The sequence below is a fragment of the Orcinus orca genome, chromosome 9 (genome assembly GCF_937001465.1).
Source record: "Orcinus orca chromosome 9, mOrcOrc1.1, whole genome shotgun sequence".
Lineage (NCBI taxonomy): Eukaryota > Metazoa > Chordata > Mammalia > Artiodactyla > Delphinidae > Orcinus > Orcinus orca.
Genome location: NC_064567.1, coordinates 103205754 through 103222224, shown reverse-complemented (window position 1 = coordinate 103222224; position 16471 = coordinate 103205754). Strand labels below are relative to the sequence as shown.

Sequence of the window (16471 nt, the reverse complement as noted above, 5' to 3'; positions counted from 1 at the left end):
CACCAGACCTCGCGGCTGGTGCACAGAAGTGATGGATCGTGGATGGCGTTGGCCGAGGCCACTTAACCAAGTCCTGCGTCTGCAGGTCTGCGTTGGAGGCTTGTTGACGCAAGAGTGGAAGTTCTCGGTACTTTTCACTATACCATGTGGACTCGGGCTTTTCAACAGAACACATTTTCAACTGAATGCAGCTTGGAGTTAAAGAACCCCTTCTAGCGATGTCACATGTGGACACCCAGGCGTCCCCGGGAGGAGGATCTGGGTCTGTCTGGTGGGCAGAGCCAGTGAAGCTGCCCCACCGCACGGGTCTTAGGAAGCCTCTTCCTCCACCAAGTGAGTTGTACGTCTCGGTCACACTGAGCAGCTCTCTACAGTGTCAAAGCCACATCATCTGGTCTGGAGGCAGGTGTAGGGACTTCAGTATTCCCACTTTGTGGAGACTGGAGCAAAGCGGGGCCCCGCAGACTCCGGTGAAGTCGGGGGTGAAAAGCCATGAGTCACACACCTGCTTAGGCCTGCCTTGTGACCGATCTGCAGAGGAGAAATGTCCTTGGAATCAAATTTTCTTGGAAAAGCCGCTTTGCTTAGGAGCAGATGAGAATGTCAATTCCATACTACTTGCAGAGCAGTGTTTTGAAATTTCAATGAAGTCCAGCTTAGTTTTTCTTCTGTGGATTGTGCCTTTGGTGTTGTAGCTAAGAAGTCATCACCAAACCCTCTATTCATCTAGATTGTCTCCTGTGTCATATTCTGGGGGTTTTATAGTTTTGCATTCACGTTCATGTCTGTGATCCATTTTGAGTTAGTTTTTGTGCAGGTGTGAGGTCTGTGTCTAGATTTGTCTTTTGCAAGGGGATGTCAGTTGTTTCAGCACCATTTGTTGGAAAGACTGTCTCTGCTCCGTTGTCTTGCATTTGCTCCTCTGTCAGAGAGACTTGACTATTCGTGTGGGTCTGTTTCTGGCCTCTCCACTCTGTTCCGCGGATCCATTTCTCTCTGCTTTCATCAATTCCACTCGGCCTTGGTTACTGCAGCTTCAGAGGAGGTCTGAAATCGGGGGTGTCATACCTCCAACCCAGTTCTTCTCCAATTCATATGTTTTTCAAATCACTGGGATCAACCTGTCGCTGGGTCATGAAACCAGTTTAGAGATCTCATGACCAGCATCTTTAAAAAGGAAAGCAAACAGAACAGAACAGAATAGACTAGGAAAGAGGGGCCATTGCACCTAACAAGAGAAATCGTGTTTCCTGAAATTTCTGTTTCGATGATGTATGGGCGTATGTGCGCTGGGCTGCAAGATGACAGCGTTTCTTACCGTAGGTTACGATTAAAGACGGCAGAGGCCACTAAGGATCATACACTCTCTCTAGAGAAATAAAGGAGACGGAGATTTGTAAAATGTGTGCAGGTGAGGATTCAACAGTGACCACACAAGCTGGAGGAAGCAGCTATTCCTGTAATTGTTCGTTTCACTTAAAAATTGATGCTCTTATGTTCCTTAGCTATTTGCAGTCTTCTTCTGTGAACTCTGGGCTTCCGTTTACTGTATTATTTGTAGCTCGGGAGTGACCAGGACTGGGGCTGGGAGGGGGCCAGGGCTGGCGTGCCGGTGGGACCCGAGGGCCGTGGCGGAGCCCCCTGTGGGGGCCAGTCAGCTCGGCTGATCGGAGACAAAGCCACCAGTTCAGCTGCTCTAATTATCATTAAGCTAATGCGGTCCAGTGGGTTTCATCGCGTTGTCTTTTTTTTTTTTTTTGGCTGAGCTGTGCGGTTTGCAGGATCTTAGTTCCCAGATCAGGGATCGAGCCTGGGCCCGGCAGTGACAGCGCTGAGTCCTAACCACTAGACTGCCAGGGAATTCCCTACTGCATTTTTTTCTTTTTAATTTGTTATTTTGGGCTGTGTTGGATCTTTGTTACTGTGCGCGACCTTTCTCTAGTTGAGGCGAGTAGGGGCTACTCTTCGTTGCAGTGCACAGGCTTCTCGTTGTGGTGGCTTCTCTTGTTGCAGAGCACGGACTCTAGGCGTGTGGGCTTCAGTAGTTGTGGCACGTGGGCTTCAGTAGTTGTGGCACGTGGGCTTCAGTAGTTGTGGCACGTGGGCTTCAGTAGTTGTGGCACGTGGGCTTCAGTAGTTGTGGCACGTGGGCTCTAGAGAGCAGGCTCAGTAGCTGTGGCGCACGGGCTTAGTTGCTCCGCGGCATGTGGGATCTTCCCGGACCGGGGCTTGAACCCACGTCCCCTGCATCGGCAGGAGGACTCTTAACCACTCGCGTTGTCTTTTTGAGCCTCACCTAGGAGGAGGGCAGACGTGGTGTTAGTGGACTGGTTTGGCAAAGGAGGAGAGGGGTGGGTAGAGGCCAGATGAGGTTCCTGCTGGGTACACAGGTGGGCAGGTGGGAGAGAGCACAGTTCAGTCTTTCGAGAAGCCCTGTCTTTGCCCAGTTACCTGACCACAGACCCAGCCGTGGATTCCATGCAATGTAATGAAGGCCACTGTCAGGCTCTGGAGTGACTCAATACAAAGAGAGTGGCCGGAGGGCGCCGGAGGAACCCCAGTCAGAGAATCAAGAGATGAGAGGCCAGGCCTGGCCGTGCGGGGACCGGCCGTGTACACCTGAACAAGCCCACCTGGGCGGCGATCGGGCTGGCATGTGGGGTGCAGGGAAAGGGCACAGCGGGGGCTGCATCACCTCCACCACGTGAGGCCAAACAGAGCCTGTCAGCAGGCAGTGAGGGGCCAGAGGCACCTGAGTCCTCCCAGGGCCAGAGTCCGCCACAACCTTTCCGGGTACGCTGGCCGTGTGCTCACTGGGTGCTCCGCGGGACAGCTCAGGCCTTTCTGAATGTACTCCCCAGCCTTTCCCACCACATTCTACCAAGACCACTACCTTAGAAGCTTAAAAGTCCCTGGTGGCTTGGGAGGGATGAAAACGCAGCAGGTGCACGGACCCTAAATTCCCGGGGCTTATGGTAAGTTGGGGACTGTCTCGTCCACCTGTGCTGGTCTACGGGAAAATGTTTTTATTGCCAGGTCGGAGATTTTAATTCTGTAGGGTTACGAGGGGCCTGAAGATATGCAGGTTCAAAGCCCCACAGGGGACTCTGATGAATGGATGGGGTGAAATCCATGGCTCTGAGCCAGTAGTGTCCTTTCACAGGTGTGTTAAGTGATTCCCCAGGACACATTGCTAAGAGCAGGCAGAAGGCACACCTGGTTCTCTGGGCAGCTTCTGGAATTCTCCTTCCTGGTGGGAGCTGCATCGAATCATGCTGGGCCTGGTACAGAGGCACGTTTCTGTCTCCTACCCAATCTTCCGAGTCAGGACCCCCGGGAGTAAGGCCAGGAGGACGCCTGCCCTGCATCATCTTGAAGGTGTACATTCTGGAGAGGAAGTGTCAGAAACACAGGTTTGGTACAGCCCGTGCGGTCCACCCTTACAACAGGGCTCAGCTGTCAACTCGGCACTGCAGCAGAAAACTGTCAGTGTTCCAAATGACCCTAGAAAATACCTCGATCATCCCAGAAAGTGCAGTGCAGTCCTATTTTGTGTCCAATAGAAATAGCGCAACAATAAAATATTAATATCATTTCACTTTTTGTACAACATAAAAAATAATGTAAGTCTCCTCCCTCCAATTAAAAACTACGCCAAGAATTGTGTACGTTTGGAGCTGGTTGGCTGGATGAACCCTGCACTGTGCCTTGGTGCACCCACAGAAACTCCAGCACTCTTCGTCCAGGTTGGCTGTGAATTCGGTCAGAGCGTCAAGAACCCGCCCTGTCTCCCGTGTAATTGCCTCTGGACAAAAGTATCTCCCAAGACGTCCCACCCAGCTTGTTCCTGCTCTTGCAGAGACAGAGGTGACTGTTTCTTCAATGCATAGCAATACAGTCCTGCTTACATTTCGGGTCCGTGTGCGAACACACACGCTTTAGACACTAAAACTACGTTCAGTCCGGGGAGATGCTCACAGTAATGGTGACTAATCTGGGAAAGAGAGGAGGTGCATTTCCTACCTCTGGCTCACTCCAGGAAATCTGCTCATGGAATAGGTTGATATCAAATTGGGAAGTGTGTTTTTTCCCAGGGGAGCTGTGTGGGGGAGGGCTAAGCCGACATCCTTGAGTCTTGTATACAGTGTGTGCGTATGATGTGAAACCACTGCCATTCAGTTATAATCGGAAAGCAAAGTGGACCCAAGCAAACTGGAGACAGAGGATGGTGTTGCCTTGTAGCAAACGTGAAGTTAGTGTGTCTTACCTGGGGGGTGGGGCAGAGGTGTCCCTTACGGGAAGGTACCCTTAGCCTTGGACCTGGAGGCGCGCTTTGCTAACTCAGAACATCACCCAGGCACAGGGAGGCTGACTCAAGGCAACCCTCCTCCTTCCAGCTGTACGGTTCCCACTTCTGTAACTTAGCCTCTCATTATGGGTCACCCAGCCCAACCCTGTGCAGTAAGACTTCCTGTGATGGTGGGGATGTCCTATCACTGCACTGTCCAGTACAGTAGCCACTACCGCACGTGGCTATCGAGGACTTCAAACGTGGATAGTGCAACCAAGGAGCTGAATTATTCATTTTATTTTTTATTACAACTTAAATAATAGTCACGTGTGCCTAGTGGTATCGTATTGGACACCACACACCTGGATAAGGGCACACTCTCTGTCCACCTGTGCTCAGACCCGCCTTCGCCTTCATCCTTCACACACCTTCCAGACGAATCCCCCAGCTGGGCTCAGTGCTTCCCTGGGAATCTTATGCTACAGCCCTCGTAGACATCTATGCGTGCGTGCGTGTGTGTGCACGTGTGCGTGTGTGTGTGTGAGTGTAGAATTACAATGGAATTTTTTATGTTCTAAGAGACTTTGTCATAATTTTTATTTCAAATAACAAAACTCCATAGTTATAAAAATGACATTGCATAACTTGCCATAGAACAACTGAGGGAAAAAAGTTGTTCTACTGCAAATTAATACGCAATCATTCGGGGAGACTTGTCTGGAAGGTGTGGGAGGCTGAATGCGAACAGGAGCTGGTTGGAAGTTTTTGCGGTATGCGGGCCTCTCACTGTTGTGGCCTCTCCCGTTGCGGACCACAGGCTCCAGACGCGCAGGCTCAGCGGCCATGGCTCACGGGCTCAGCCGCTCCGCGGCACGTGGGATCTTCCCAGACCGGGGCACGAACACGTGTGCCCTGCATCGGCAGGCGGACTCTCAACCACCGCGCCACCAGGGAAGCCCAATCTTGATGGCTTATGCTGTCAAGGTCTTGGAGTTCACATCCGTGACCCTTTGTGTTTATTTATAAATAAATAGCGTTTATTCATTTCTGTCCTGCTAGCATCAGACACGACCCCTGTCTTCTTTCCCACACAAGCTTCCTATAAATGACTCGGCCAAGAAGAACTCACCTTCCTCAAGGAACCAGCACTGATCTTCTGTGAAGCTGCCCGAGACAAAAGGAGAAAAGAGTAGGAAAAAAAATGGTAAAGAGCGTTTAGTAGAAATATATTGCCATGGAATAGATTAAAACGGCAACCAAACCTAGTATCATGAATTAAAAAACAACAATCAGTTCACCAAAGCTCAAAGCAGTGATACAGGAGATGAAGGAATACATGCAAGGAAAGCCAGCATGGCTCTGAAGAGAAATGGGAGAGAGAAAGAAACACCCTGGTAGTGGGTCCATGCTGGAAGCAGCTCAGGGAGGAACCCTCCTGCCTCGACACTGTGAGTGACCTGGATGACGGGACAGATGGACATGCACACCAAATGGAAATGACAAGTTTCTTTTTTTTTTTTTTAGAAGGTGTTGGGGGTAGTTAATTAATTAATTTATTTTTGCTGTGTTGGGTCTTTGTTTCTGTGCGAGGGCTTTCTCTAGTTGTGGCAAGCGGGGGCCACTCTTCATCGCGGTGCGCGGGCCTCTCACTATCGCGGCCTCTCTTGTTGTGGAGCACAGGCTCCAGGCGCGCAGGCACAGTAGCTGTGGCTCACAGGCCCAGCTGCTCCGCGGCACGTGGGATCTTCCCAGACCAGGGCTCGAATCCGAGTCCCCTGCACTAGCAGGCAGATTCTCAACCACTGCGCCACCAGGGAAGCCCGAATTAGAAGTTTTGAGAAAAGGGAAAGCTTATGAAAGGCAGATGAGAGAGACCTAACACACATATAATTGCTGTCTTTAAAAAAAAGACCTGCAGTGATGTAACACAAATATATTTAGATGTAATTCAAGAAATCTCTCAGAGATCAAACAAGACTTGGATCTATTTATAGATTGAAAGTACACACAGCATCCCCGGGGTGGTGGAGGGGGGAATGTCACCGGTAACTCAGCATGGACCCCATACCTGTCTCGCTGTTTCCCAAAAAGGTCTGTAGTGCCCCTTCCAGGTGTGTCTTTCCTCCTGGAGTGCCCCCTGAGGGCCTGGCTGAGCTCTGCAGTCACAGATTTTCCACCAGCATCTCCTGCCCTTGGGTTGGTCTCAACCCGCCTTGGTGAGTAGCCCCTCTTCCATGTTCCCAGTTCTGCCAAGGATGGATTTCCCACTTGTTTCCTGTCCTTGTTAATGCTGTATAATTCCCAAGATGAGAAGGGTGGCTATGAGTTCACCGTTCCAAAACCCAAGGCGGTAGGATATTTTCCTGTTTACATTTCCCAAGTGAACGCTTTTATCATAAAAAATTCTTCTTATAATTTTACAAATCACTCAAAATGGGTTCTAAAAAGCCAATAAAAAATGTGATCAAGGCAGCGAGATCAAGTTTAAAGTCGTACCTTTGCTACGTTTTGGACCCTGGCCCAGCGTTTCCTCCCTGGGGAGGACGGAAACGGCGGGTTCTTCCTTGTCACTCATCTCTGTACACTGCACATCCCGCCCCCGTGCACTCTCTCGCCACACAGACTCTCACAGGCCTCTGCACCTGCCCCGCCCACGTCCAGCCTTCCTCAAGCCCCTTCACCTGCGCCCCACACGGCACGCTGGCTTCTCCTCTCCCACGCCGCGGACACACACAGCCCTTGCCACACACCCTACACACGTTCACACACCAGCCCCCCGCCCCCCTCACGAGGAGGGAGTTACGAATTATTGTTCTCGCTCTAAGGGCAGCCTGCCCTAGAGGGATGAGCTCCCCGAAACTGAGGACCCACATTCTGAAAACAAGTGATGGGAGAGTTCAAACTGCCATAGGCTGGCTCACAACAAGAGACTCTCTGCCTCGGGTGGGGTGCAAGGAGGCGTCAGGCCCAAGGATGGCTTACGTGACGATGCCCTCAGACCCCCAGGTGAGGCCCTGTGGGAGCAGAGACGCAGGGCATCCACTCTCTTACTCTCTCTGCCCATTTCCTGTGTGACTGAAATCCAGGTTCTCGCACCGTCACTGTCTCGCTGCGGTGGGAAACGTGCCATTGGAGCGAACAAATGTGAGTTTTTACGAGTTTCTTGAGGTGTTTGCTACACCTGAATGGGGAGCTGGTTCCTCCTGGAGCGTTCAGCGGGCTCTGTTCTCGCAGAGGAGATGCGAGGAGGGGCCCACCCAGCAGGGCCACGCCAGCCTGCACATCCCATCCGTTCCTCTGTAACTAGTTTTCGGCCAGGTTAGAGGCACGCTGTTAACATCTCCTAAATCACTTCCCAAGGTTTTCGTTGGCTGACCAGCCCGAGGGCTTTTAAGTACAGAAACAGACATTACAAGCAATAGAAAATGAAGAACACTGTATTTATGTTTATTTCTAATGACAAGAAACAGAACATCAGTCCCTTATTTGTACAAAAATACCTGAACGTTTACAATTAGGTTCATGAGGCGAACAGCTATGTACAGAAAGGAGCAAAGCACATGGAATAAAGGTTTTGTCTCTTCAGTTCATCCCTTCTGCAATCCCTGAAAACGCCTACACGTCAGGCCATCCTACGGTCACTGCAGGTGGCACTGTGACATCACAGCCCCCACGAGCCAGCCCCACTCCCTCAAAGGTGTGCCCATGGGTCAAACCCTCAGGTATTAAGTGCAGAAAAGAGAAGACAAAACATCTAGACTGAGGCACATACTTCTTCAAGGTTTAGCAGACGGAAGAACGTTCTGGAACTCTAACGCATAAGGTCACAGAGCTCTCCTACTTAGCGCGAATCCCCAAAGCATTTGGCGTTTTCCTTCTCCATTCAGACCAGGTTGCTACACGGAGTTTCCATTTAGAACAGAAAATCACAGGCAGAGATTAAAAAGTCAACAGGCTCCAAAACGACCCTGAGCTGTCCCGTTTACATTCATGTCATTTAAATACAAAAATAATAGTCGAATGTCCTTCAGCCCCTGGCTGACCTGGCTGGACGCCTGCTTCTTGCAGGGGCTGCCTGTTTGCAGGTGGATCCCCGGCTGCCCGGTACCAGGGAGGTGGCTGGGGCCCCGGGAGGGTCACTCTCTGTGACAGTTCACCGTGGCCAGGAAGTACACACAGAACTGTGCGTCAGAGTCAAGCTTTAGTTCTGCTTTTAAATAAAACGTATATTTATAAATATGCAATACTGCCGATACTAGCTGTCTATTGGAAGGGGAGTGAGTCATCTCACTGGTGGAGACTGGTCTATGTAAACAGAAAAAAGAAATTGGAGAGGTGTGTTTTTTTGTGCTTGATTTTTGTTTTTTTAAAGGTTTTCCCTCCAACCGGTGAAGAGAAAAATGTGTAATGGTGTAACTGGAGCATCAGTCCCTCCAACGGAAGCAGGCTGCCAGGGATGACTTGGAGAATGACCTAATTGCCGACGGTTGGAAAGATTAACAGGCTACAGAAAAACCAAAAAAAGTGAAAAACCAAAAAAAACAACGCAACTGAGCATTCATGGTTAAAAACATGTTTTACTAAAAATGCTTCATTTGTCTAAGTAGACACTTCATGGAAAACAAGTAGAGTGTGGCTAGTCAACTAACATACAGTGTCTATACCACAGACTGAGGTACAGCGGGTATGTGTCACTGTGTCCTAAGCCATGTGTGTCCCTTGGGAAGTGCTGCACTGGGCGGGGTCCAGGGGATCCAGTGGCCAGCAGGCCAGAGGGGCCATGGAAGCGTGGCAACCGTGATCTGGGGAAAAGAAACCGTCCTTCACCAAGTAGTCTGCCTGCCTGTCAGGGGAGCCTTTCCTGCTCTGCAGAGACAAGGCTACCCTCACATCGCAAGACTCGGCTAAGGGGACAGGGCGGAGACGGGGACAACGCAAGCCACCGTCTGACTCAGCTCCTGGAGCGGGATGCAGAGTTGTCTTGGTAACCTGTCCTCAGCCGATACTGCTGTGAGGGATTCCTGACCTGGGCCAGCCGACGGGCCACCCACCGCCTCGCACGGGCTGGCTCGGGGCCGTTGGCAGGATGGAGGCCACCAAGCAAGACCTTCTCTTACTGGGCTGCGGGGCTGCCCTCTCCAATGTCTCCATCTCTGTCACCATGGAAACCCACTCGACAGGGAAGCAGACCAATCAGGTGCCACTTCCTCTTAGGTCATCTGATCCACTGGAGGAGGGAGGGCAGCCCTGCCAGGCCAGCACCACTGCAGAGGGGGTAAGGCAGTGATGGTCCTAGAACAGGCTGGAAGGGCTGCAGCTGGGCCAGGCGGCCTGGTGTCCACCATGGGTGGGTGGTGGGTACCCACTGTGTCTCAGGCAGGCGGGCCTGCGGCCAACTACGGGCAACCACTCAGCCCTGCGTGGTGTTTTCCAAGGAACAAGCCACCTGCAGTGTGCAGGGCACAGCACGTGGAATCAGGTGACAGCGTGAGAAGGGGCACGTGCTCAGCGCAGGGGCTGGCTGACCACGCCGCCTGCCTGGCCACAGAGCATGCCACATGCCTACCACAGGAACACCTTTTGTATCAAAAAAGCTTCCAAGGAAACTGGGGAGGGCTAGGGTGCCGGTTGCCTGGGAGTGACCTGCAGAAGGTGGGCACCACCCTCTGCAAACAGCCTCTGGGGCTACCACTTCGCAACTGTCTTTGCATCTCGCACAGACTGAAAAGCCACGGCCCCTCTTGCCATAAGCTGAATACAATGTTGAAAACAAGGAGTGCAAAAAAGGGATCAATACAAAAAAGTAAACATATCAGTTTTAATTGTCAAGATTATTCCAGGGCGAGAGTTCATTTCCCATCACTTCTCTCCAGCTCGTGTGCCTCCACGGCCCAGCCAAGACCATCATTCCAGTTTATGCTCGAGTCTGCTGTCTTCCGACCTCCCCGATGAGGCCAGCGAGAGGGGCGCGGCCCTGCTGGATCTGCAGCAGCAAATCATCGTCAAGTCCAACAAACCAGTCGATCGTGGTCGGTCAGCGCCGAACGCACCCAACTTGCTCCGAGCCCCGAGGTGCAGACAGATGTGTGTTCCGAACGATGCACAGACCTCTTCACTCCAGTGTCAGCGTCCTCCAGCCTGCAGCCAGGGTAGACCTGAGGTCATAAGGCTACGCGGATGCAGTGGTGCTTCAGTCTGCAAGGCAGGACCCCTTTGTTCAGCTGGTAAAAGTCAACAAGCTGGATCAGGTCAGAGAATTTGGTGTTCCCGTCATCAAGGCTGAAGAAGGTCTGCCCGTCATCCTCGCACTAGAGAGACACAAGAAGACCTGCCAAGTCAGAGGCCACAGCTCTGGGACAGAACAGGCCCCAGAGTCAGGATTAGTGCTGTCCACCCGTAGTGAGGCTCTAAGGGACACACGTGGAGCTGGCGAGGTGAGCTAGAAAACGTCAGGGCAGGAGGTGAGGGGGCGAGGGGTTTGTGCTGGGTGCTGCCAGGTCCCTAAGCTGCCGGGCAGAGAAGGTCCCCTGCTCCTGAGCTGGTCATGGGCAAGAACCCCAAGCTCCTCCTGGCTCATGTGCTCATGAGGGTGAGGTTGACCAGTTAGCCTGTGAGTGTCCACACATTCAGCACACCCCATGGAGGAGGAGGGTGAGGTTGACCAGTTAACCTGTGAGTGTCTGTGCACTCGGCACATGCCACGGAGGAAGGTGAGGTTGGTCAGTTAACCTGTGAGTGTCCATGCATTCAGCACACCCCATGGAGGAGGAGGGTGAGGTTGACCAGTTAACCTGTGAGTGTCCGTGCACTCAGCACAGCCCACGGAGGAGGGTGAGGTTGACCAGTTAACCTGTGAGTATCCATGCATACAGCATGCTCGTGTAAGAGTACACAGCCCTGGGCTCTCACAGTAGGACCCCAGGCAACCTCCTTCACCCCTCTGACGTTCACTTTGCTCTATTACAAAGCAAATGTTGGATTAATGAGATCATGTAGGAGAAGAACCTGGCCCAGGTCATGGAATATCTGGTAGCTATTTTTCTTAAAATGGAGGACATCTACAATATCTCCCAGAAATGAATTCACATCGATTTTAACTGAATGAATTTTGAGATCAATGACTGCAATACACTGTGGTCAGGAAAGTTGCCCTGCACTGTTCACACAGAGGAAGTTAGCCTTAAACCTGTGTGGACGCATAAACTAAGAACCACTTCTTAATCCACAAACTCTGGAGCCCCAAGCACATCCACAGCCTGTGTTTAAGCCCTGAGGTTGCATTCTCGTTGCTACACTTCTCAAGTTCCTGTCTGTCTGATAATTCTAGGATTTGGGGTTATTTGGGACAATGGTATTACATATTCTGCTGGCCAGTACTTTTTCATTTTATTTCATATTTGAGGCTAAGAGAATAACATCTGGTCAATAATACAATGCAGGAGGAAAACAAAAAGGACTGTGGATGGGGCACTCTCCCGTGAACAACAGTCCCCAGGTTTGCTTATTACCATGTTTTGTGGAATCTGTGAAGCCTGGGCTGTAACCCACAGTCTGTCCCTCCCGGTGGTCCAGGACAGGCCACTGAGAGCTGGGAGGGTCTCATTTTCCTCGTTTATACAGTGAGGGCATCGGGCACAGCAGGGAGCGACTTCAACAGACAGTGCCAGGCAGGCTGCTTGCCCCCAGGTCACCAAAGCCAGCCCTGCCTGCCCTTCCCGCTCCCGTTCATGCCTCCTGTGCCTGCATGACTCTCCAGACAGGCAGTATGAAGTCCTGGGCTCGAGCACCCTTGAAAAACGCCAGGTCCCACTATGTGAAACGGATGCATTTGGTTCAAGCCTTCTCAGGCCTTCACTCTGTAAAGGACAGACTTATATCTGGCCACCCTCGTTCAGCAGCATATTTCCCAGGTCCGGGTTCCAGAGGAAACATTTCACGAGAGTTGTTATTACCTGCAGAATTGACCACTTCTATACAACCACATCTATACGTACAGTGTACATAAGACATTTGGTATTCAATTTGTGTATCTCAGCCCCAACGGGACTACGCATTCTCGGAGGTGCTGACAACTGTCTCCCACACAACACCCAAATCGTGAAGTAGAATCTGAACTTGGGCACATGGAAGAGGTCAGTTACATTCGGCAAATCTAACCATCGTCCTTTAAGAGAGTGGTGTTGACAAATACATCATATTCAATAACGAGGCTTTTGAAACTGTTCAAAGGGAGAATCTGTTTTCTGATCCAAGGACCCAGTGGAAGGATTAACACTTCTCTTTGGGGGCCATGGGTCAGTTTTCTACAGGCTTCCTGAGTCCCCCTGGTCCATACAGCACAAGTCAGACAAATCCTGAGATTAAGTGGCCAACAGCACGCGTCTGCACAGCCACACGTGATCCTTCCTGCACCAGGTCCTGGGCTAACGGCTCTGCTCTGTGTCTGCCCATCACCTGACCTTGCTCTTCCCATCGGGTGCTGTCTCGGGGGCACCTATGAGCTACACAGGCATGTCGGGGCCACAGTACAACGCCACCACTTTCAGCGTTCTTCTAGGGAAACACCGTTCCCAAGCTCAAAGAACCAACCTCTCAAGAAACTCTTGAAAGGATCTCACCGGTGAGCTTGAAACTGTCTGATGTTTACTGTTTCATAGTCTGCTTAGTTGAGACCTTGAAAATTGCACTAAGAACAAAACCGGCACACAGAAGAATAAGAATTAGTGTGAAAAACATCAATACTTACAGGTAAGATCTGGAAATTTTTAATTTTCTGATGATGACACAACGTGAGGACAAATGCCTTTGGATTACTCTGGCTGTCACGGAGGAGAAAAAGCCTGGGAATGGAAAGAGTCAATCGACTGTTAATTCAGAAAGTCCAGACTGAATATATATATGAATCTGTATGTATATATGATGCTTCAGGAGGTCTGGGGAGCTGAGTGAGCTGTAGAGCTAAACCACCCTCCTCATCCAGACTGTGCTTTCTGTCACTCTCCACTGAAAGGAACCAGGGCTCCGTGGGGACATCACACCTCTAGGGCTGAGGCAGGGAAGGTACAAGGTGACGCTGGTATACTTTGTGCCAGAAAATCAGGAAGCTGGCCCCAGAGGCAATGTGGCCCAATTGGGGCGCCCAAGTACCTTAACAGAACGGATGGATTATAACCCACAGACCAAAACAAGAGTCCATGAGTCCGCACTGGTGTGATAAATGAATCATAGGGGAGGAATAAAAGCTCTTCCTAAGAGCAGAAAGTCAGCTAAATAAACAGAGGAGGATGATGAATTAGAAAACCACTATTTGGCCACTTGATTAAGGAGATCTTTAATAGATGCTGAAACCGGCATCTAAGTTTGATGAGAAACAGAATATTTTCATAGTCTCAGCATCTACCGCCTAACGTGTATGACAGAGGGACACACAGTAACCTTCAGGTGGATACCACCTTCAGGTATTCGAGTTACCACCACCAGGAATGAGACGATCCACCCCAGCACCTCCCGACGGGATGCAGTAAAGGTGACTCAGCGTCACCTCCAGGGAGTGAGCAGACGGCCAAACCCGACACGTTCTGTCCTCACTGGCTCCTCCAAGTGTCAAGACACAAAGGAAGACAGGACACGTGCTGGTCCAGGGCGGTGCTGAGGCCAAGAAGTTCTTTTCCTTGGTGATGAAGGACGCAGCCAGGACCCCTGGTAAAATCTAAGTGGATGTCAGGTGACCGAACCACGTTCACGTTAATTTCCTATGTTTCATAATGATACTGTGGCTGCCTAAGAGAAGTCCTTGTTTTTAGAAATTTTATATTGAAATAATTACAACTGACTCCTAAACGGTTCTGATAAAAAAATGAGAGAGAGAACATGACAAAGCAAAGGTGCTACGAGGTTCACGACTCAGGTGCCTAGGTAACACGTGCACAGGAGAATCCATTATATGATTCTTGCAAATTTTCTACATTTTGAAATTACATCAGAAAGTCTACAAATAACAAGTGATGGCCAGGCTGTGGAGAGAAGGGAACCCTCCTGCACCGTTGGTGGGAATGTAAATTGGTGCAGCCACTGTGCAGAACAGGATGGAGGTTCCTTAAATACTAAAAATAGAGCTACCCTATGCTCTAGCAATTCTACTCCTGGACACATATAAATGGAAAAATTGAAAACACTGATTTGAAAAGATACATGCACCCCAATGTTCACTGCAGCAGTATTTACGATAGCCAAGATATGGAAGCAGCCCAAGTACCCATCCACAGATGACTGGATTAAGAAGATGTGGTACATACACACATATATACAATGCAGTGTTACTCGGCCATGATAAAGGATGAAGTTCTGCCATTTGCAGAAACGTGGATGGACTACAGAGTATTATGCTCAGTGAAATACATCAGACAGAGAAAGACAAGTGCTGTATGATATCACTTGTATGTGGAATCTAAAAACTAATACAGATGAATACATATGCAAAGCAGAAACAGACTCAGAGATACAGAGGACAAAGTCGTGGTTACCAAAAGGGGAGAGGGAAGGAGGAAGGACAAATTAGGGGTATGGGATTAGCAGATACAAACTACTATGTATAAAATAGATAAGTGACAGGGATGCACTGTGGAACACAGGGAATTATACCCATTATCTCGTAATAGCCTACAATGGAGTACAATCTGCAAAAATACTGAATTGCTATGCTGTACAGCTGAACCCAAAACAATATTGTAAATCAATTATACTCTAACTAAAAAATTACTTTAAAACTTAGAATAGCACCAAGAAGCATAAGTCATTGCTTTTACAATGATTCCAGAACAAATCTGGAATCAGATGGGAAGACCAAGTTATTCTTTAGAAAGGAAGAGGCCCTGATCCCAGAGACAAAGTAGAAATGGCCTGAGAGGAAACATACTTTAAAGGTATTAGACACCAAATGGTGGTAAACAGCTAAACCGTCAGTTTCTAGATTGTAATGTCAGAGGGAAGGCAGTTACATAAGCCTGGGAAATCCCATGTTATAAAAGGTAAAAACGGTTTATTTCACTACAGGACGGCTTGGAGGCTTTAGAATGTAGATATTCATCCCGACACCCTTAGGGCCCCAGCATGAGTTTTCCTATCTTACCTGACTCTTTACAGCATCTTTTACTACATACCAGCCCCTCTTTGATAGCATTTTGCAGGACACACCTTGGAGGTGTGAACTGGGATGCTACTGCACCGTTGGGCCAGGCGGGCGGGAGACATGGGGTCTCGGAGCTGGAGCTGGGCCCCCGTGTGATGCGCTCGGCGTCGGCGGAGCCCGAGGGCAGGAAGACGAGAGGGCCAGCTCCTCTCCTGGGCAGGGCTGCGCGTCTGCGCCTCCCAGTCTGCGCCCTTTTCTCCGAGTGTTTCACTAGCAGAAACCTGGGGATGGGCAGGGCTCAATCTTCCCGGAGGAGAAGCTGGGGCTGTGCTTCCTCACCTGAGCCCTCAATGAATCCCCTGATGCTTCCTTCTGAGCCCCAAGGAGGACGCTGCCCGCCTGCCTTCCAGTTTGGGGTGTGACCCGGGAGATCCTGAGGCTGCCCCGCCGGCTTGGGTTTACAGGTCCTGCCTAACGGTCATCCACACGGAGGAAAGGGGGTAGGGCCTAGGAGTCAGCGAGATTCCTGGATCTGACACTCAGGAGCTTCAGATCACAGGCTGCTGCCCTGCCGGCCTCTCCTGCAGGACCATCTACACGCTCAGGGCTGTTGTGTAGTCAGTGTGGACACTGGAGACACTGGTGATCGCCACCAGCAAACCACAGGCGCAGGGATTTCGGGGCAGGCCGGGGGATGGCTACTGCAGAGACCAGGCTGGGGGCTAACATGCCACGGATGCCTCTGCTTAGGTCATCAGAATGGAGCATGGAACGAAAGTGCTGAGGAATGTGAGGACTGGAGCCAAGGCTCACGTGTCCATTCATGAAAGCACAAAGGGGCTGAGGGAGATCAGAGCGATAGCACAGCTCGGGTGTGTGGCAGTCCTGGCACTGCACACACCGTCTCGCTCAGGACTCACAGTGGCCCTGTCACTGTCCCCATTTTACAGTGAGGGCAGCAGGGCCCAGAGACGTCAGGCAACTTCTCCAAGGTCACACAGCCAGCAGAAACCAGGGAGGAGCGCCGGCACAGCAGGAGCAAGTGCGCAGGT

General features: G+C 50.7%; 1 protein-coding gene across 6 annotated transcripts in view; it reads right to left on the bottom strand.

Moving 5' to 3' along the window:
- Positions 1-7712: 7712 nt before the first annotated feature.
- Positions 7713-16471, bottom strand: part of GRB10 (growth factor receptor bound protein 10) — a 202741-nt gene continuing 193982 nt past the window's right edge. For all 6 annotated transcript variants that reach the window (XM_033402270.2, XM_033402271.2, XM_049715147.1 and 3 more), the window contains 2 exons: positions 13038-13131; positions 7713-10599 (listed from right to left, as the gene is read on the bottom strand). In XM_033402270.2, coding sequence (XP_033258161.2) covers positions 10453-10599; positions 13038-13131 — 241 coding nt within the window. In that variant the 3' untranslated portion in view covers positions 7713-10452. The remainder of the gene's footprint in view (positions 10600-13037; positions 13132-16471) is intronic.